The 24,038-nt window shown below is 37.8% G+C and overlaps 1 protein-coding gene across 4 annotated transcripts in view; it reads right to left on the bottom strand.

Annotated features, from left to right (window-relative positions):
* OMA1 (OMA1 zinc metallopeptidase) overlaps positions 1-24,038 on the bottom strand; it is a 103,713-nt gene that overhangs the window by 63,223 nt on the left and 16,452 nt on the right. For all 4 annotated transcript variants that reach the window (XM_081258405.1, XM_081258407.1, XM_081258404.1 and 1 more), the window contains exon 7: positions 20,975-21,049. In XM_081258405.1, the coding sequence (XP_081114531.1) occupies positions 20,975-21,049 (75 nt within the window). The remainder of the gene's footprint in view (positions 1-20,974; positions 21,050-24,038) is intronic.

Raw genomic sequence — 24,038 nt, 5'->3', positions numbered from 1 at the left:
GTACAAAAACAGAAGCCAGAAGACAATTTAATCTTGAAAAACTTCAACAGAAGAGATAAGATAAGAATTCTTGCTTTCTGGCCTGAAGGTGTTGCCCAGCTCCGACTGACAAAGCTGCAGGAAATGGCAACAGGCTCACCTGCCAAAGTGCCAGAGATCATAGTTCAGGGATGTTAAAGCAGTAAGAAACCTAAAGGAGGAATTCTGACAATGAGGGAACTACAAGAGGAATGAGAAACTCTGTGTAAATTCCACCCAAATCCCTGACTGGCATCTAAACTACATTTAAGGCAGGGAGATACAAGGAGGGAGGATGGGAGTTGTAGAAAAGCAAGCAAAGACCAGACACAGAGGGACTCTTGAAAAATAAAACTGTGGGGGCAAAATCTGTAAGTCTGCTACCTTTTTTCTTTCTTTCTTTCTTTCTTTTTTTTTTAAACTCAGTGTAATCCTCAACCATGAGCAATTTTGATGACAAAAAGCTGAAGCCTTATGGGCTTCAAGTCAGTTAACAAAACTGGAAGCGAGTAGCACAAATGGAAATTAAGAGGAAATCCTCATAATCAAGAAAACAACATGAAGGGTGAACTTGGCTTAAATACATGATGACTGACAAATACAGTATTGCAAAGTTTGTACATTTTGCCAGATATTACTCACTATCAACCTGAAGTAGAGAGAGGACAGACAGCAGAAGCAAGAAGAACTATAATCTGGCAGCCTGTGGAACAAAAACCACATTCACAGAAAGACAGACAAGATGCAAAGGTAGATGGCTATGTACCAGATGAAGGAACAAGATAAAACCCCAGAAAATCAACTAAATAAAGTGCAGATAGGCAACATTCCAGAAAAAGAATTCAGAATAATGATAGTGAAGATGATCCAGGACCTCAGAAAAAGAATGGAGGCAAAGATCGAGAAGATGAAAGAAATGTTTAACAAAGACCTAGAAGAATTAAAGAACAAACAAACAGAGATGAACAATACAATAACTGAAATGAAAACTACACTAGAAGGAATCAATAGCAGAATAACTGAGAGAGAAAAAGGGATAAGTGACCCGGAAGACAGAATGGTGGAATTCACTGCTGCAGAACAGAATAAAGAAAAAAGAAAGAAAAGAAATGAAGACAGCCTAAGAGACCTCTGGGACAACATTAAATGCAACAACATTCGCATTATAGGGGTCCCAGAAGGAGAAGAGAGAGAGAAAGGACCTGAGAAAATATTTGAAGAGATTATAGTTGAAAACTTCCCTAACATGGGAAAGGAAATAGCTACCCAAGTCCAGGAAGCGCAGCGAGTCCCATACAGGATAAACCCTACGTGAAACACGCTGAGACACATAGTAATCAAATTGGCAAAAATTAAAGACAAAGAATAATTATTGAAAGCAGCAAGGGAAAAACGACAAATAACACACAAGGGAACTCCCATAACGTTAACAGCTGATTTCTCAGCAGAAACTCTACAAGCCAGAAGGGAGTGGCATGATATACTTAAAGTGATGAAAGGGAAGAACCTACAAACAAGATTACTCTACCAGGCAAGGATCTCACTCAGATTCGATGGAGAAATCAAAAGCTTTACAGACAAGCAAAATCTAAGAGAATTCAGCACCACCAAACCAGCTATACAACAAATGCTAAAGGAACTTCTCTAAGTGGGAAACACAAGACAAGAAAAGGACCTACAAAAACAAACCCAAAACAATTAAGAAAACAGTCACAAGAACATACATACTGACAATTACCTTAAATGTGAACAGAACCCCGGAGGAAGATGGCGGAAGAGTAAGACGCGGAGATCACCTTTCCTCCCCACAGATACATCAGAAATTCATCTACACGTGGAACAACTCCTACAGAACACCTACTGAACGCTGACAGAAGACCTCAGACCCCCCAAAAGGCAAGAAGCTCCCCACATACCTGGGTAGGGCAAAAGAAAAAAAGAATAAACAGAGACAATAGGATAGGGACGGGACCTGCACCAGTGGGAGGGAGCCGTGAAGGGGGGAAGGTTTCTACACACTACAAGCCCCTTCGCGGGCGGAGACTGCAGGTGGCGGAGGGGGAAAGCTTCGGAGTAGCGGAGGAGAGCACAGCAACAGGGGTGCGGAGGGCAAAGCGGAGAGATTCTGGCACAGAGGACCGGTGCCCTCAGGCACACACCAGCCCGAGAGGCTTGTCTGCTCGGCCGCCGTGGCGGGCGGGGCTGGGAGCTGAGGCTCGGGTATCGGCTTTCAGTCGGAGCGCAGGGAGAGGACTGGGGCTGGCGGCAGGAAGAGAGCCTGAAGGGGTTAGTGCACCACGGCTAGCCCGGAGGGAGTCCGGGGAAAGGGTCTGGAGCTGCTGAAGAGGCAAGAGACTTTTTTCCCTTTTGTTTCCTGGTGCGCGAGGAGAGGGCATTAAGAGGGCTGCTTGGGGAAGCGCCGGTGACAGGCACGAGCCGCGGGTAAGGCACGGACCTCGGAGACGGGCGTGGGCCGCCGCCGCCGCCGCCCGCCCGCCGCGGCCCGCCGCCGCCGCCGCCGCCGCCGCGGCCCGCCGCCGCCGCAGCCGCCGCCGCCGCGGGGCCTGTGTGCGAGCGCGGGTCACTGTCCGCCCCGCCTTCCGGGGGGCCTGTGCACCCCGCCACTGCTGGGGTCCCCGAGACCCGGGGACGGCTTTCCCGGGAAAGCGCACGGAGCGCCACGGGCTGCTGCAACGTCACGCCGGCCTCTGCCGCCGCAGGCCCGCCCCACACTGCGCGCCCCTCCCTCCCCTCTGCCTGAGTGAGCCAGAGCCCCCGAATCAGCGGCTCCTTTAAACCCGTCCTGTCTGAGCGAAGAACGGACGCCCTCCGGCGACCTACGCGCAGAGGCGGGGCCAGGTCCAAGGCTGAGACCCGGGAGCTGTGAGAGCAGAGGCAGGGAAATCTCTCTGTGCAGCCTCGGAGGCAGCGGATTAAAGCTCCACGGTCCATTTGATGTGCCCTGCGTCTGTGGAGTGCATGAATGGACAGCGAATCATCCCAAATTGAGGAAGTGGACTTTGAGGACAAGATTTAAGACTTTCCCCCCTTTTCCTCTTTTTACAACGAATTATTCCAAATTAAGGAGGTGGACTTAGAGAGCAAGATTTCAGACTTCTCGCCCTTTTCCTCTTTTTACAACGAATTATCCCAAATTGAGGAGGTGGACTTGGAGAGCAAGATTTTTGATTTTTCCCCCTGCTCTCTTTTTGTGAATGTGTATGTGTAATCTTCTGTGTAAGATTCTCTCTGTATAGCTTTGCTTCCACCATATGTCTCAGGGTTCTATCGGTCCGTTTTTTTTTTTTTTTTATTCAATAATTACTTTCTAATTTTAATAACGCTACTATATTTCATACTTTATTCTATTTTACTTTACCTGCTCTTTCTTTTTTTCCTACTCTCCCTTCCTCCCTCCCTCCCTCCGCTCCTCCTTTCCTTCTTTCTTTTTCTTTCCTCCCTCCCACCCTTCTTCTTTCCACTTTCTTTTTCTTTCCTTCCTCCCTCCCTCCTGTCTTTCTTCCTTTCCTTTCTCCCTCCCTCCCTCCTTTCTTTCCTTCTTTCTTTCCATCCTTCCTCCCTCCCTCCCTCCCTCCTTTCTTTCTTCCTTCCTTCCTTCCTTCCTTTCTTCCCTTCTTCCTTTCTTTCCCTCTCTCTTTCTTTCTTCTACTAATTCTTTCTTTCTACTTTTTCTCCCTGTTACTCTGAGCCGGGTGGATGAAAGGCTCTTGGTGCTGCAGCCAGGAGCCAGTGCTGTGCCTCTGAAGTGGGAGAGCCAACTTCAGGACACGGGTCCACAACAGACCTCCCAGCTCCACATAATATCAAGCAGCAAAAATCTCCCAGAGATCTCCATCCCAACACCAGCACCCAGCTTCAGTCAACGACCAGCAAGCTACAGTGCAGGTCACCCTATGCCAAGCAACTAGCAAGGCAGGAACACAACCCCACCCATTAGCAGAGAGGCTACCTAAAAACATAATAAGGCCATAGGCACCCCAAAACACACCACCAGACGTGGACCTGTCCACCAGAAAGACAAGATCGAGCCTCAACCACCAGAGCACAGGAATTAGTCCCCCCCACCAGGAAGCCTACACAACCTACTGAAACAACCTTAGCCACTGGGGTCAGACACCAAAAACAACGGGAACTACGAATCTGCAGCCGGCAAAAAGGAGACCCCAAACACAGTAACATAAGCAAAATGAGAAGGCAGAAAAACACACAGCAGGTGAAGGAGCAAGATAAACACCTACCAGACCTAACAAATGAAGAGGTAATAGGCAGTCTACCTGAAAAAGAATTCAGAATAATGATAGTAAAGCTGATCCAAGATTCTATTTCCATGATCCATAATCTTGGAAATAGAATAGACAACATGCAAGAAACAGTTAACAAGGACCTAGAAGAACTAAAGATGAATCAAGCATCGATTAAAAACACAATAAATGAAATGAAAAATACTCTAGATGGGATCAATAGCAGAATAACTGAGGCAGAAGAACGGATAAGTGAGGTGGAAGATAAAATAGTGGAAATAACTGATGCAGAGCAAAATAAAGAAAAAAGAATGAAAAGAACAGAGGAGAGTCTCAGAGATCTCTGGGACAACATTAAACGCACCAACATTCGAATTATAGGGGTTCCAGAAGAAGAAGAGAAAAAGAAAGGGACTGAGAAAATATTTGAAGAGATTATAGTTGAAAACTTCCCTAATTTGGGAAAGGAAATAGTTAATCAAGTCCAGGAGGCACAGAGAGTCCCATACAGAATAAATCCAAGGAGAAATACACCAAGACACATATTAATCAAACTGTCAAAAATTAAACACAAAGAAATCATATTAAAAGCAGCAAGGCAAAAACAACAAATAACACACAAGGGAATCCCCATAAGGTTAACAGCTGATCTCTCAGCAGAAACCCTACAAGCCAGAAGGGAGTGGCAGGACATAATTAAAGTGATGAAGGAGAGAAACCTGCAACCTAGATTACTCTACCCAGCAAGGATCTCATTCAGATTTGATGGAGAAATTAAAACCTTTACAGACAAGCAAAAGCTGAGAGAGTTCAGCACCACCAAACCAGCTTTACAACAAATGCTAAAGGAACTTCTCTAGGCAAGAAACACAACAGAAGGAATATACCTACAATAACGAACCCAAAGCAATTAAGGAAATGGGAATAGGAACATACATATCAATAATTACCTTAAATGTAAATGGACTAAATGCTCCCACCAAAAGACACAGAGTGGCTGAATGGATACAAAAACAAGACCCATATATATGCTGTCTACAAGAGACCCACTTCAGACCTAGAGACACATACAGATTGAAAGTAAAGGGATGGAAAAAGATATTCCATGCAAATGGAAATCAAAAGAAAGCTGGAGTAGCAATTCTTATATCAGACAAAATAGACTTTAAAATAAAGACTATTAGAAGAGACAAGGAAGGACACTACATAACGATAAAGGGATCGATCCAAGAAGAAGATATAACAATTGTAAATATTTATGCACCCAACATAGGAGCACCTCAATACATAAGGCAAATACTAACAGCCATAAAAGGGGAAATCGACAGTAACACACTCATAGTAGGGGACTTTAACACCCCACTTTCACCAATGGACAGATCATCCAAAATGAAAATAAATAAGGAAACACAAGCTTTAAATGATACATTAAACGAGATGGACTTAGTTGATATTTATAGGACATTCCATCCAAAAACAACAGAATACACATTTTTCTCAAGTGCTCATGGAACATTCTCCAGGATAGATCATATCTTGGGTCACAAATCAAGCCTCGGTAATTTTAAGAAAATTGAAATTGTATCAAGTATCTTCTCCGACCACAATGCTATGAGACTAGACATCAATTACAGGAAAAGATGTGTAAAAAATACAAACACATGGAGGCTAAACAATACACTACTCAATAACGAAGTGATCACTGAAGAAATCAAAGAGGAAATTAAAAAATACCTAGAAACAAATGACAATGGAGACACGACGACCCAAAACCTATGGGACGCAGCAAAAGCAGTTCTAAGGGGGAAGTTTATAGCAATACAATCCCACCTTAAGAAACAGGAAGCATTTCGAGTAAACAACCTGACCCTGCACCTAAAGCAATTAGAGAAAGAAGAACAAAAATACCCCAAAGCTAGCAGAAGGAAAGAAATCATAAAGATCAGATCAGAAATAAATGAAAAAGAAATGAAGGAAACGATAGCAAAGATCAACCAAACTAAAAGCTGGTTCTTTGAGAAGATAAACAAAATTGACAAACCATTAGCCAGACTCATCAAGAAAAAAAGGGAGAAGACTCAAATCAACAGAATTAGAAATGAAAAAGGAGAAGTAACAACTGACACTGCAGAAATACAAAAGATTATGAGAGATTACTATAAGCAACTCTATTCCAATAAAATGGACAACCTGGAAGAAATGGACACATTCTTAGAAATGCACAACCTGCCAAGACTGACTCAGGAAGAAATAGAAAATATGAATAGACCAATCACAAGCACTGAAATTGAAACTGTGATTAAAAATCTTCCATCAAACAAAAGCCCAGGACCAGATGGCTTCACAGGTGAATTCTATCAAACATTTAGAGAAGAGCTAACACCTATCCTTCTCAAACTCTTCCAAAATATAGCAGAGGGAGGAACACTCCCAAACTCATTCTACGAGGCCGACATCACCTTGATACCAAAACCAGGCAAGGATGTCACAAAGAAAGAAAACTACAGGCCAATATCACTGATGAACATAGATGCAAAAATCCTCAACAAAATACTAGCAAACAGAATCCAACAGCACATTAAAAGGATCATACACCATGATCAAGTGGGGTTTATCCCAGGAATGCAAGGATTCTTCAATATACGCAAATCAATCAATGTAATACACCATATTAACAAGTTGAAGGAGAAAAACCATATGATCATCTCAATAGATGCAGAGAAAGCTTTCGACAAAATTCAACACCCATTTATGATAAAAACCCTGCAGAAAGTAGGTATAGAGGGATCTTTCCTCAACATAATAAAGGCCATATATGACAAACCCACAGCCAACATTGTCCTCAATGGTGAAAAACTGAAACCATTTCCACTAAGATCAGGAACAAGACAAGGCTGCCCACTCTCACCACTCTTATTCAACATAGTTTTGGAAGTTTTAGCCACAGCAATCAGAGAAGAAAAGGAAATAAAAGGAATCCAAATTGGAAAAGAAGAAGTAAAGCTGTCACTGTTTGCAGATGACATGATACTATACATAGAGAATCCTAAAGATGCTACCGAAAAACTACTAGAGCTAATCAATGAATTTGGTAAAGTAGCAGGATATAAAATTAATGTACAGAAATCTCTGGCATTCCTATACACTAATGATGAAAAATCTGAAAATGAAATCAAGAAAACACTCCCATTTACCATCGCAACAAAAAGAATAAAATATCTAGGAATAAACCTACCTAAGGAGACAAAAGACCTGTATGCAGAAAACTATAAGACACTGATGAAAGAAATTAAAGATGATACAAATAGATGGAGAGATATACCATGCTCCTGGATTGGAAGAATCAATATTGTGAAAATGACTCTACTACCGAAAGCAATCTACAGATTCAATGCAATCCCTATCAAACTACCAATGGCATTTTTCACAGAACTAGAACAAAAAATTTCAAAATTTGTTTGGAAAAACAAAAGGCCCCGAATAGCTAAAGCAATCTTGAGAACGAAAAACGGAGCTGGAGGAATCAGGCTCCCTGACTTCAGACTATACTACAAAGCTACAGTAATTAAGACAGTCTGGTACTGGCATAAAAACAGAAAGATAGATCAGTGGATCAGGATAGAAAGCCCAGAGATAAACCCACGCACATATGGCCAACTTATCTTTGATAAAGGAGGCAGGAATGTACAGTGGAGAAAGGACAGCCTCTTCAATAAGTGGTGCTGGGAAAACTGGACAGGGACATGTAAAAGTTTGAGATTAGATCATTCCCTAGCACCATACACAAAAATAAGCTCAAAATGGATTAAAGACTTAAATGTAAGGCCAGAAACTATCAAACTCTTAGAGGAAAACATAGGTAGAACACTCTATGACATAAATCACAGCAAGATCCTTTTGGACCCACCTCCTAGAGAAATGGAAATAAAAACAAAGATAAACAAATGGGACCTAATGAAACTTCAAAGCTTTTGCACAGCAAAGGAAACCATAAAGAAGACCAAAAGACAACCCTCAGAATGGGAGAAAATATTTGCAAATGAAGCAACTGACAAAGGATTAATCTCCAAAATTTATAAACAGCTCATGCAGCTCAATAGCAAAAAAACAGACAACCCAATCCAAAAATGGGCAGAAGACTTAAATAGGCATTTCTCCAAAGAAGATATACAGACTGCCAACAAACACATGAAAGAATGCTCAACATCATTAATCATTAGAGAAATGCAAATCAAAACTACAATGAGATATCATCTCACACCAGTCAGAATGGCCATCATCAAGGAATCTAGAAACAATAAATGCTGGAGAGGGTGTGGAGAAAAGGGAACACTCTTGCACTGCTGGTGGGAATGTGAATTGGTACAGCCACTATGGAGAACGGTATGGAGGTTCCTTAAAAAACTACAAATAGAACTACCATATGACCCAGCAATCCCACTACTGGGCATATACCCTGAGAAAACCATAATTCAAAAAGAGACATGTACCAAAATGTTCATTGCAGCTCTATTCACAATAGCCCGGAGCTGGAAACAACCTAAGTGTCCATCATCGGATGAATGGATAAAGAAGATGTGGCACATATATACAATGGAATATTACTCAGCCATAAAAAGAAACGAAACTGAGCTATTTGTAATGAGGTGGATAGACCTAGAGTCTGTCATACAGAGTGAAGTTAGTCAGAAAGAGAAAGACAAATACCGTATGCTAACACATATATACGGAATTTAAAAAAAAAATGTCATGAAGAACCTAGGGGCAAAACGAGAATAAAGACACAGACCTACTTGAGAATGGACTTGAGGATATGGGGAGGGGGAAGGGTAAGCTGTGACAAAGCGAAAGAGAGACATGGACATATATACACTACCAAACGTAAGGTAGATAGATAGTGGGAAGCAGCCGCAGAGCACAGGGAGATCAGCTCGGTGCTTTGTGACCGCCTGGAGGGGTGGGATGGGGAGGGTGGGAGGGAGGGAGATGCATGAGGGAAGGGATGTGGGAACAGATGTATATGTATGACTGATTCACTTTGTTATAAAGCAGAAACTAATTAAAAAAAAAAAAGAAATCTAGAAACAATAAATGCTGGAGAGGGTGTGGAGAAAAGGGAACACTCTTGCACTGCTGGTGGGAATGTGAATTGGTACAGCCACTATGGAGAACGGTATGGAGGTTCCTTAAAAAACTACAAATAGAACTACCATATGACCCAGCAATCCCACTACTGGGCATATACCCTGAGAAAACCATAATTCAAAAAGAGACATGTACCAAAATGTTCATTGCAGCTCTATTCACAATAGCCCGGAGCTGGAAACAACCTAAGTGTCCATCATCGGATGAATGGATAAAGAAGATGTGGCACATATATACAATGGAATATTACTCAGCCATAAAAAGAAACGAAACTGAGCTATTTGTAATGAGGTGGATAGACCTAGAGTCTGTCATACAGAGTGAAGTTAGTCAGAAAGAGAAAGACAAATACCGTATGCTAACACATATATACGGAATTTAAAAAAAAAATGTCATGAAGAACCTAGGGGCAAAACGGGAATGAAGACGCAGACCTACTTGAGAATGGACTTGAGGATATGGGGAGGGGGAAGGGTGGGCTGTGACAAGGCGAAAGAGAGGCATGGACGTGTATACACTACCAAACGTAAGGTAGATAGATAGTGGGAAGCAGCCGCAGAGCACAGGGAGATCAGCTCGGTGCTTTGTGACCGCCTGGAGGGGTGGGATGGGGAGGGTGGGAGGGAGGGAGATGCATGAGGGAAGGGATGTGGGAACAGATGTATATGTATGACTGATTCACTTTGTTATAAAGCAGAAACTAATTAAAAAAATAAATAAATAAACTTAAAAAAAAAATGGAAAAAAAAAAAAAAATGTGAACAGATTAAATGAACCAACCAAAAGACACAGGCACACTGAATGGATACAAAAACAAGACCCCTATATATGCTGTGTACAAGAGACCCACTTCAGACCCAAGGACACATACAGACTGAAAATGAGGAGATGGAAAAAGATATTCCATGCAAATGGAAATCAAAAGAAAGCAGGAGTAGCAATACTCATATCAGATAAAATAGACCTTAAAGAATGTTACAAGAGACAAGGAAGGACACTACATAATGATCAAGGGATTAATCCAAGAAGATATAACAATTATAAATATATATGCACCCAAAACAGGAGCACCTCAATACATAAAGAAACTGCTAACAGCTGAAAAACAGGAAATCGACAGTAACACAATAATAGTGGGGGACTTTAACACCTCACTTACACCAATGGACAGATCATCCAAAATGAAAATAAATACGGAAACAGTAGCTTTAAATGACACAAAAGACCAGATAGATTTAATTGATATTTATAGGACGTTCCATCCAAAAACAGCAGATTACACTTTCTTCTCAAGTGTGCATAGACATTCTCCAGGATAGATCACATATTGGGTCACAAATCAAGCCTCAGTAAATTTAACAAAATTGAAATCATATCAAGCATCTTTTCTGACCACAACACTATGAGATTAGATATGAATTACAGGGGAAAAAATGTAAACAATACAAACACACAGAGGCAAAACAATACATTACTAAATAACCAAGAGATCACTGAAGAAATCAAAGAGGAAATCAAAAAATACCTAGAGACAAATGACAATGAAAACATGACGATCCAATACCTATGGGATGAAGCAAAAGCAGTTCTAAAAGGGAAGTTTATAGCTATACAAGCCTACCTCAAGAAACAAGAAAAATCTCAAGTAAACAACCTAACCTTACACCTAAAGGAACTAGAGAAAGAAGAACAAACAAAACCCAAAGGTAGCAGAAGGAAAGAAATCATAAAGATCAGAGCAGAAATAAATGAAATAGAAACAAAGAAAACAGTAGCAAAGATCAGTAAAACTAAAAGCTGGTTCCTTGAGAAGATAAATAAAATTGATAAACCATTAGCCAGACTCATCAAGAAAAAGAGGGAGAGGACTCATATCAATAAAATTAGAAATGAAAAAGGAGAAGTTACAACAGACACTGCAGAAATACAAACCATCCTAAGAGACTACTACAAGCAACTCTATGCCAATAAAATGGGCAAACTGGAAGAAATGGACAAATTCTTAGAAAGGTATAACCTTCCAAGACTGAACCAGGAAGAAATAGAAAATATGAACAGACCAATCACAAGTAACAAAATTGAAACTGTGATTAAAAATTTACCAACAAACAAAAGTCCAGGACCAGATGGCTTCACAGGTGAATTCTATCAAACATTTAGAGAAGAGCTAACACCCATCCTTCTCAAACTCTTCCGAAAAATTGCAGAGGAAGGAACACTCCCAAACCTATTCTATGAGGCCACCATCACCCTGATACCAAAGCCAGACAAATATACTACAAAAAAGGAAAATTACAGACCAATATCACTGATGAATATAGATGCAAAAACCCTCAACAAAATCCTAGCAAGAAGAATCCAACAACACATTAAAAGGATCATACACCATGATCAAGTGGGATTTATCCCAGGGATGCAAGGATTCTTCAATATACACAAATCAATCAATGTGATACACCATATTAACAACAGAAGAATAAAAACCATACGATCATCTCAATAGATTCAGAAAAAGCTTTTGACAAAATTCAACACCCATTTATGATAAAAACTCTCCAGAAAGTGGGCATACAGGGAAGCTACCTCAACATAATAAAGGGCATATATGACAAACCCACAGCAAACATCATTCTCAATGGTGAAAAACTTAAAGCATTTCGTCTAAGATCAGGAACAAGACATGGATGTCCACTCTCACTGCTATTATTCAACATAGTTTTGGAAGTCTTAATCTCAGCAATCAGAGAAGAAAAAGAAATAAAAGGAATACAAATTGGAAAAGAAGAAGTAAAACGGTCACTGTTTGCAGATGACATGATACTATACATAGATAATCCTAAAAATGCCACCAGAAAACTACTAGAGCTAATCAATGAATTTAGCAAAGTTGCAGGATACAAAATTAATTCACAGAAATCTCTTGCATTCCTATACACTAATGATGAAAAATCTGAAAGAGAAATTAAGGAAACACTCTCATTTACCACTGCAACAAAAAGAATAAAATACCTAGGAATAAACCTACCTAGGGAGACAAAAGACCTGTATGCGGAAAACTATAAGACACTGATGAAAGAAATTAAAGATGATACCAACAGAGGGAGAGATATACCATGTTCTTGGATTGGAAGAATCAATATTGTGAAAATGACTATACTACCCAAAGCATTCTACAGATTCAATGCAATCCCTATCAAATTACCAATGGCATTTTTTACGGAACTAGAACAAAAAATCTTAAAATTTGTATGGAGACACAAAAGACCCCAAATAGCCCAAGCACTCTTGAGGGAAAAAAATTGAGCTGGAGGAATCAGACTCCCTGACTTCAGCCTACACTACAAAGCTTCAGTAATCAAGACAATATGGTACTGGCACAAAAACAGACACATAGATCAATGGAACAAGATAGAAAGGCCAGAGGTAAACCCACGCACCTATGGTCAACTAATCTATGACAAAGGAGGCAAGGATAAACAATGGAGAAAAGACAGTCTCTTCAATAAGTGGTGCTGGGAAAACTGGACAGCTACATGTAAAAGAATGAAATTAGAACACTCCCTAACACCATACACAAAACTAAACTCAAAATGGATCAGGGACCTAAATGTAAGACCGAACACTATAAAACTCTTAGAGGAAAACATAGGAAGAACACTCTGACATAAATCACAGCAAGATCTTTTTTGATCCACCTCCTAGAGTAATAGAAATAAAAATAAACGAATGGGACCTAATGAAACTTCAAAGCTTTTGCACAGCAAAGGAAACCATAAACAAGACGAAAAGACATCCCTCAGAATAGGAGAAAATATTTGCCAATGAATCAACGGACAAAGGATTAATCTCCAAAATATATAAACAGCTCATGCTGCTCAATATTAAAAGAACGAACAACCCAATCCAAAAATGGGCAGAAGACCTAAATAGACATGTCTCCAAAGAAGACATACAGATGGCCAAGAAGCACATAAAAAGCTGCTCAACATCACTAATTATTAGAGAAATGCAAATCAAAACTACAATGAGGTATCACCTCACACCAGTTAGAATGGGCTTCATCAGAAAATCTACAAACAACAAATGCTGGAAAGGGTGTGGAGAAAAGGGAACCCTCTTGCACTGTTGGTGGGAATGTAAACTGATACAGCCACTATGGAAAACAGTATGGAGGTTCCTTAAAAACCTAAAAATAGAATTACCATATGATCCAGCAATCCCACTACTGGGCATATACCCAGAGAAAACCACATTCAAAAAGACACATGCGCTCCAATGTTCACTACAGCACTATTTACAACAGCCAGGTCATGGAAGCAACCTAAATGCCCATTGACAGACGAATGCATAAAGAAGATGTGGTACATATATACAATGGAATATTACTCAGCCATAAAAAGGAACAAAATTGGGTCATTTGTTGAGATGTCGATGGATCTAGAGACTGTCATAAAGAGTGAAGTAAGTCAGAAAGAGAAAAACAAATATCGTATATTAACACATGTATGTGGAACCCAGAAAAATGGTACAGATGAACTGGTTTGCAGGGCAGAAATTGAGACACAGATGTAGAGAACAAACGTATGGACACCAAGAGGGGAAAGCCGCAGGGGGTCAGGGGGTGTGGTGAATTGGGCAATTGGGATTGACATGTATTCACTGATGTGTATCAAATTGATGACTAATAAGAACCTGCTGTGTATATATATATTAAAAAAAACCTGAAGTAGATTTCAAAAGGCTAAAGATGCATATTGTAATCCCACAAGGAACCATTAAAAATAATGCAAAGTGTTATATCTAAAAAGCCAATGAATGGACTACTAAAAAGTATGATTAACTCAAAGAAGGAAGAAAAGGAGGAACAGAGCAACTGAAAAATAGATAAAACAAATAGCAATATGGCAGACCTAAATACAAGCATATCAATAATTAAATATAAATGGACTATACACTTCCAACTAAAGGCACAGATTGTCAAACAATAAAAAAGCAAGAACCTAGTTTATGCCATCTGTAAGAGATGCATTTTAAATACAAAAACTGAAATAGTGTTAAAACAAACGGGCAGAAAAGATATTCCAAGTGAACAATAACACCTAAGAAAGCTGGAGGGTCTATATTAATGTCAAGCAAAATAATGTCAAACAAAATTAATTCCAGGATATATGCCCAGGAGTAGGATTGCTGAATCATATGGTAATTCTATTTTTAGTTTTCTGAGAAACCTCAATACTGTGTTCCACACTGGCTGCACCAACTTACATTCCCACCAACAGTGTAGGAGGGTTCCTTTTCCTCCACACCGTCTCCAGCATTTGTTATTCGTAGACTTTTTAACGATGACCATTCTGACCAGCGTGAGGTGGTATCTCACTCTAGTTTTGATTTGTATTTCTCTAATAATTAGCAATGTTATGCATCTTTTCATGTGCCTATTGGCCATCTGTATGTCTTTTTTGGAGACATGTCTCTTGAGGTCTTCTGAGCATTTTTCGATTGGGGCATATATCCAGACAAAACTATAATTCAAAAACATACATGCATCCCTATGTTCACAGCAGCACTATTCACAATAACCAAGACATGGAAACAACCTAAATGTCCATTGACAGATGACTGGATAAAGAAGTTGTGGTACATATATACAATGGAATAGTACTCAGCCATAAAAAAGAATGAAATAATGCCATTTGCAGCAACATTAATGCAACTAGAGATTATCATACTAAGTGAAGTAAGTCAGAAAGAGAAAGACAAATACCATATGATATCACTTATACGTGGAATCTAAAATGTGACACAAACCTATCTATGAAACAGAAACAGAAAAAGGGACATAGAGATGAGACTAGTGGTTGCCAAGGGGGAGGGAGGTGAGACAGGGATTGTGAGTTTGGGATTAGCAGATGCAAACTGGTATATACAGAATAGATAAACAACAGGGTCCTACTGTGTATCACAGGGAACTATATTCAATATCCTGTGATAAACCATAATGGAAAAGAACATGAAAAATAAGGGACTTCCCTGGTGGTGCAGTGGTTAAGACTGCACGTTGCCAATGCAGGGGGCCCGGGTTGGATCCCTGGTCAGGGAACTAGATCCCACATGCATGCCACAACTAAGAGTTCGCATGCCACAACTAAGTAGCCCATGTGCCGCAACTAAGGAGCCTGCAAGTCACAACTAAGAGCCAGCACAACCAAATAAATAAATAAAATTTTTTAAAAAAGAATATGGAAAAGAATGCATATATATGTATAACCGAGTCACTGATGTACAGCAGTAATTAACACAACATTGTAATTCAACTATACTTTAATAAAAAATAAATTAGGGCTTCCCTGGTGGCGCAGTGTTTGAGAGTCCACCTGCCAATGCAGGGGACACGGGTTTGTGCCCCGGTCCGGGAGGATCCCACATGCCACGGAGCAGTTGGGCCCATGAGCCATGGCCATTGAGCCTGCACATCCGGAGCCTGTGCTCCGCAACAGGAAAGGCCACAACAGTGAGAGGCCCGCATACCGCAAAAAATATATATAAAAAAAATAAAATAAATTAATTTAAAAAAATTAATGCCAAACAAAAAATACTTCAGAGTATTGCTAGAGACAAATAAAAAAAAACTTCACAATAATGAACCAGTTCAATAAGAGGATAAAATAATCCCACATGTGTATGTACCTAATAGCTTCAAAATTCAGGAAGCAGAAACTAACAGAACTGAAAGAAAAAATAGACAAATCCACAGTCACAGTTAAAGATTTCAAAACTCCTTACTCAATAGCAAGTAGACAAAAAATCAGAAGATATAGAAGATTTGAATGACTCTATAAACTACCTTAACTTAATTGATATTTATAGAGTATACACTCAGCAAATATTGAATACACATTTTTTCAAGTGATGGCACCAAAATAGACCAAATGATACACCATAAAACAAGTCCTAACAGAGTTGAAAAAATTAAATTCTCACAGAGTATATTCTCTGACCATGAAATAATTAATTAGAAGTAAACATTTAGACAAACTCCAAATACCTGGATATTAAATGACTCACTTCTGAACAACACATGGATGAAAGAAGAAACCACAATGGAAATTTTAGAAAATATTCTGACTGAACTGAAAATAAAAATACAACATATCAAAATCTGTGTAACTGAAAATAAAAATACAACATATCAAAATCTGTGTCTAGCTAAAACAATGCAGAGTGGGAAACTTAGAGCTTTAAATGCTATTCTAAACAAGAAGAAAGTCTAAAACCAATGATCTAAGCACCTACATTAGAAAACTAGAGAAAGAGTAAATTAAACACAAAGTAGAAAAATTAGATTTCATAAAAATTTAAAATTTTTATTGTTCAAAACACAGTATAAAAAAATAAAGCAAGTCACAGAATAAGAGAAAATATTTGCACAAATATTTGACAAAGGACTTATATCCAGCATATGTATAAAGAACTCTTACAATGTAAGAATAAGAAGCCAACTCAATTTAAAACTGAGTAAAATATCTAAAAAGACAGTTAACAAAAGAAGATACATGAATGGTCAGTACACACATGAACATATCCTCCACAGCATTAGCCATTAAGAAATACAAATTAAAAATATAAACAAACTAAAAACATCCAAAATAGGGCAAGGACGAGAAAACAACTATGTGTTACTTATAAGAGACACACACATAAGAACACAGAAAACTTGAAAATACAAGAATGGAGTAAGATATGACAGGCAAGCACTAACCAAAAGAAAGCTGTCACGACAATACTAATAAAGGAAAAAGAGAACTTCAGGCAAGAAGCATTACTAGAGACAAAGAGGGATTACATATTGATAAAAGGATCAAGCTACCAGTAAACTCTAACAATCCTATATGAGTATGCTAAAAATAGTATTAAAATATAAAAAGTAAAAATTAATAGAACTAAAAGGAAAAACAGAAAAATTCAGAATCATGAGAGACTACCCTCTCTTGGTAATGAGAAAAAAAAAAGCAGAGAAAAAAAATTCAGCAAGGATATAGATGATCTGAAACAACAGATTTAACAAACTTGACAAAATTGACATACGTAGAACACTGCACCCACAATGGCGGAATCCACTTTCAAGTGCATACCATTTTAACAAACTTGGTAACATGCTGAGACATAAAGCAAAACTGAACAAATCTGAAAGAATTCACCATTCAGTATATTCTCCCATCAGACTGTAATTAAGCTGGACATCAAAAACAAAAGGTAAATGTTTAGAAATTAAGGAATGTTTAGAAACTAAGGAAACCAACAAATGTTTAGAAACTAAGGAATATACTTCTAAATGACCCATGGGTCAAAGAAGAAATTACAATGAAAACAAGAATATATTTTAAACTGAAGAAAACAAAAACATATCAACACTTGCAATATGACAAGATATTCTGAAAAGAAAATGGCTAGGCATAAATGTATACATTAGAAAAGAAAATGACAAATCAATGACATAATATCAATGACATAAGTATCTATCTTAAGAAGTTAGGAAGAACAGCAGATAAAGCTCAAAGCAGAAGGAAATAATAAAGATAACAACAGTAACTGAAACAATAGAAAACAAACATAGAATAGAGAAAATAAGGAAAGCCAAAACATCTTTTTGAAAAAATTAATGAACATAATTAAATCTAGCAAAAAGACAAAGCATATATCACCAATACTAGGAACAAAGGGGACATTTTTAAAATATATCTGTGGGCTTCCCTGGTGGCGCAGTGGTTGAGAGTCCGCCTGCCGATGCAGGGGACACGGGTTCGTGCCCCTATCCCGGAAAATCCCACATGCCGCGGAGCGGCTGGGCCCGCGAGCCATGGCCGCGGAGCCTGTGTGTCCGGAGCCTGTGCTCCGCAACGGGAGAGGCCACAGCAGTGAGAGGCCCGCGTACAGCAAAAAAAAAAAAAAATAAAAAAATAAAATATATCTGTAGAATGCAGGAATCCTTGAGACATTAAAGATATAAGAAGAGTATATCAAAACAACTTTATACCAATAATACTGAAAGTTTAAACAAAACCTAAGTTCCTAGAAAAACAAAACTTATGAAAACTGACACAAAAATATAAAAATCTGAATAGTAGTTCTACATCTATTAAAGAGTAGTTCCACATCTATTGAATCCATGATTAAATACCCTTCCACAAAGAAATGTGTAGGTCCATATGGCTTTATCCAAACATTGAAATAATAAATATCACTATTCTTACACAAACTCTTACAAAGAAGGAACACTACCCAGCGCTTTTTATGAGATCAGCATAATGTTGATACCAAAACCTGACAAGACATTACAAGAAAATTCCAAGCCACTATCCTCCTATGAACACAGAAACATTTAAACTAAACATCAGCAGACCAACTCTAGCAATACATTAAAAGGTTAATATAACTGACAAATTGGTTTATTTCAAAAATAAAAAATGGTCATTTTTTAAACAAAAAAAATTATTGTAATTTGCCACATTAACAGATTAAAGGAGAAAAACTATATAATCATCAATAAGTGCAGAAAAGCCATTTGAAAAACTTAATATTCATAATTTTTAAAAATCTCTTAGCATATTAGAAATAGACGGGAAACTCTTATCTGACAAAAGTCAGGTTTAAAAAAAGCTTACAACAAACATCAGAATTAATGGTGAAATACTGCATGTTTTTTCACTAAGATCACGAAAAAACAAAGGTGCCCACCATCAACACTGTGCTGAAGTTTCTGGCCATTGCAATTAGGTTAAAAAAAAAAAAAGGAAGTATACAGAATGGAAAGGAAGCAATAAAGCTGTCATTATTCCCAGACAACATAACTATGTATATGTAAAAATCTAAAAGAATCTACACACTATTAGAATTAAGTGAATTTATTTAGCAAGGTTGCTGGATACAAAGTCAATGATAAAAACAACCTGTATTTCTATATATAGGCAAATTTATTTTTTCAATGACATTGTTTATAACAACATCAAAAATGTCAAACACTTAGCAATAAATCTAACAAAAGATGTATAAGTCCTATACACACAAAAAAATTTCAAAACATCACTGAGAAATTAAAAAACATCTAAATAAATGGACAAATATACCAGCCATGGTTTGGAAGACCCAATACTGTTGACACTAGTCAGCTGTCCCCATATTGATCTATATTTGATGCACACAATTCCAGTCAAAATCCCAGGCATGTTTTTGTACAGGTATGTGATTTGACAAGCTGATTCTGAAATTTATATGAAAAAGCAAAGGACCAAGAATAGCCAAGTCAATATTGCAGTACAACACTGAAGGACAGAAATCAAGATATCAAGATATCAGATATCGAGACTTATTACACAGCTACAATGACAATGTGGTATTGGCTCAAAGATAAATAACAGGCCAATGGAATACAACAGGGAGTCCAGAAACAGACTTACATATAGCCTCCCACATTGATGACAAAGAGACACTGAAGTACAGTGGAGAAAAGATAAACCCTTCAATAAATAGTGCTGAGTCTATTAGATATCCACATGGGAAAAAAATTATCTTGACCTCCTCCTTACATTTAACAAAACAATAAAAATTCTTGGAAATAAAACAGGAACAATTTACTGAAATAAGCAAAGATTTCTTAATCAGAACACAGAATGCACTTACCTAGAGGGAAAATTTCACAGACTGTAGTACATTAAAATTAGGAAATTCTTGATAGAGTCAATCTGTGGCCCATCATTTGGGAACCTCTTAATCTATGCAGTCTGATAATTCACTTAATTCTACTTATGTAACACTCAAAGAACACTGGTTTTGTGAATGAGTAATATCTTGATTTATGAAATTAAATCCATAAAACTCACAATGAGAAATTCAGATAATAGTAATTTTCAATAGTTAGGACTTTTAGTAACTACTGAAAACTCAACAAAGAAACAAATACAATTTGAATTTAATATGTGAAGTGGCATTGTTTTCACTCATTTTTAAAAATGCAGTTTTACTTTTAATGTTAATCCTACTAATAATACGCAGTTATCACAGGTGATTAAAAACAGCAGCCAGGCATGAAGTGCCCTGTTAGGTAGATATGAACAAAGCCCATGTAAACCAGAGTAAAGGCCCAGAGCTGCTCTCTGTGGCTAGCAAAAATAAGCCATCTGCTGCAACAAAAATAATCTGAAAGATACAAAGTAATAAGCCTGCTTTTCTATCGTTTATTTAAATGGTGAAAATTCAGGTTGCTTAGCCAGGAATACAGTTACAGTAAGGTAAACCTTTCTCCAAGTGGGGAAAAACAGATACACATCATCTTACTTACTCAAAAAGCCTCCTTAGATCAGCAAACTAAGGGAAAGGAGTAAAATAAAGATAGCAATTGCTTCCAGAGGGCACAGACTTAAAAAGGTATTAATGAAAAATTATATATAGTCCAACTTTCATTCTATGCCCATGCCAAACCTCATTAAGATGATACACATTTATCTTTTACTATGTGAAGGACACTGTGTATTCTCAACTACTCAATATTTTACCTTTGCAGCAAGTTGTAGTCCAATTTTGTCAGCTTCAGCCTCCAGTGTTCTACTATATGGTCTATCAAATATAAACTAAGAAGAAATAAGAAAGAAAAGTTCCATTAAGGCTATTTCATAACAAAAGGAGCAAAAAATGAGATTTAAAAAATTAATTTCATGAAGTACCTTGGATATAGCTTTTATGCTCTCCATGATTAACATTTAAAGAACACCATGGTATAAAACAAAGTGCAGCCTTTATTTCCTCCATCAGAGATTAATATTTTTAAAACATGGAAAGAATAGGAAAAAACCATGCCTGCAAACTTCTGGAGAGTCCACAGTATCATATAGTGGACTTGTATTTTTCCAATTATAATCTCTACTTACTATGTAGAGGATTCCCTAAGAAAGTTTATTGATGCAGGATTTTTAATATGACCAAGGAACATTGTGATCTTGCAGTTTTATAAGAAAATTGAAAAACTATAGCTATATAGTGGCCAGTGACACTACTAGAGGATTTATTTCAGTTAGAAAATTAACCATATAGCAGAATATTCTTTCTTTGACATATTATCTTAATTTCCTCTTTGTTTTCTAAGTATCGATTAGTTAGGAAAATGAACTTTTCTTCCAACTTCAATGAAAGAATACAAATAGATATTATAACTGTAATTTTCCTAATTACTTGTATTTATGTGAATGCCTTCCAGTTAAATACTAATTTTCAGTAAGTACTAAAACTTTGTAGAAGATGGATCAATAGGCAGGACTTTTGAGAGAAGAGCTATTAATTGGGGAAGCAATTTTTCAGAGGTAGTTGCATGTCAGTAATGGCTAGAAATAGTAAAATCAATCTAATCCATTGTATATGACCATTAGATATGAACTGCTTCCTTCTCGATCATGTCTGTTTTAGGTTGCTGAACTATATTATATAGTGTCTGCACTTTCCATAAGCAGTCTGCAGGTGTCCCAACGAATCTGCTGGTAGTATAACCAATTAAAAACATTGGCTTTAAAAGGAAAGAAACGTGTTCAAGCCCAAATGCTGATGTGTATTAACTATTAGTTCTGGGCTAATTTTTTAACACCTCTAAGCCCAATAGCATCATATGTAAAATGGAGCAGTAACAGTACCAAACTCCTAGAGTTGCAGAGAGGATAAAATGAGCAAATAATAATAATAATAATAACTCCCATTTGTTAGAGTCCTTCCTTGGTACCAGGTACTGTGCTAAATGCTTTCAATCAGTGGTTCTCAACTGGACATGATGTTGTCCCTCAGGGACATCTGGAAATGTCTGGAGATATTTTTGATTGTCACAACTGGGGTTGGGAAGAGAGGGGGGAGTGCTACTGGCATCTAGTGGGTAGAGGCCAGATGTGTAGAGGCATCTAGACGTGTAGAAGTCACTGCACATTCTGCAACGTAGAGGACAATCCCCCACAACAAAGAATTATCTTGTCAATTCTTTGTCAATTCAAAATGTCAATAGTGCCTGTATTGAGAAATGCTGCTTTAAATGTATAATTAAACCCCCAATAATGCTTTGAGTTAGCCACTACTATTATCCAAACTTACAGATAAAGAAACTGAAACCTATAATAAGTGAAGTGACCTGCTGAAGTTCTATAAAATTTAGGTCCAATAGAGATTAAATTCAAACACAGATCCATCTGATCAGAGCCTGTATTCTTAACCCCTGTACAAAATTAATCTACAGTGTTTATCCTAGTGCCTACAATACAGTAAGTACTCAATAAATGTCAGCTGCTATAATCATTATTAACAGCTCTCAAAACCCTACCTGGTAGCGCTCTATGAGGGCTGCTACATTGTACCCAGACAGTTAAGTGAGGGCCCCCTACTTCTTCCTTCCTCTCTTCCTTTCTCTGACAAAAAATGTCAGCAATTCCCCCTCAAGAACTTCACTATCAGCATTCCCCTCTGCTCTCCAATCACAATAAGCAAGCTTCTAGAGAAAGAAATATTTCCTTGTCACCAAAATTACTGGGAGGGGGTCCTGATTTAGGGAAAAAGAGTTCAAACAGAAGTAATCCTTACTTCACTTTCAGTTTAATTATTAAAGAATTATACTCAAATAGCAGGATCATCAAGTATTTCAAGGGAGAAATAGCTTCCAGTTATCTTTCTTATGACTTAATCTCCTGATTCCATTACAGAAAGAGCTATTTATTGATAATTGGGGGGAAAACTACATTACCTTCTTTGACTTCCCAGCACATCAATGATAAAAATAAAATTCAAAATATGAGATTCTATAATCTAAGCAATAATCTTTCTTTCTTTTTCCATTTAAGAACCTTTATTTCAATATAAATGAAACCAAATGATATGCTAACATTGAATAAAAGACTTAGTTATTCAATTTCTAAAGCAATTTGTCTCAAAGAATTTTACACATTGGATTTAAACAGCACCCAGATGGCACTCTGATGGGTGCTCCACAAATCACTGAATAAACAAATAACAGATTGTTCCTAAATAACCAAACCTCCCAGAACAAGAAGAAATATCTGATGAAAGACATAAAATAAAATAGCTAATCATAGTTAAACAAAGCAAATATTAAGATTGCAAGACCTCCTTTCAGTAGTGTACTGTTTTGAACAAGATGGAGGACTCAACAAATTTTATCAGATGACTATCATTATGCATAAGTACGAAAAACAAAAGTTAACAAACACCTATTAAGGCTGTCCTTTCAGTATTTTCCAGGCAACATTAATTTAACTGGGAGTGAGGAGATGAGGGTAGTCAAGCAGCTTCTGCCAACCCTGCACCCATAAAAGTTTACAGGTTTTAAGAGTTCCCCATTAAAATGCAAATATTTGGGGGAAGGGAGAGTCATCCAGTGAGTATACCACTGTTACTAGGAGACAAAAGGGGAACGTCTGAAGGTAAAGCAACAGAAGGGTTGTGACTGGGTTTCTCTCTGTAAGAACAATAACTATGCAAAAAAAAAAAAAAAAAAAAAGCTAGCCAAAAGTTGCCAAGCCCTTCTAACCCATCCATCTCCATCATATAAGAGATGTAATATTTTCTAATTTGAAT

This window comes from Mesoplodon bidens, assembly GCF_964165515.1.
Source record: "Mesoplodon bidens genome assembly, chromosome: 2".
Taxonomy (NCBI): domain Eukaryota; kingdom Metazoa; phylum Chordata; class Mammalia; order Artiodactyla; family Ziphiidae; genus Mesoplodon; species Mesoplodon bidens.
This window is presented reverse-complemented; position numbering and strand designations above follow the sequence as displayed.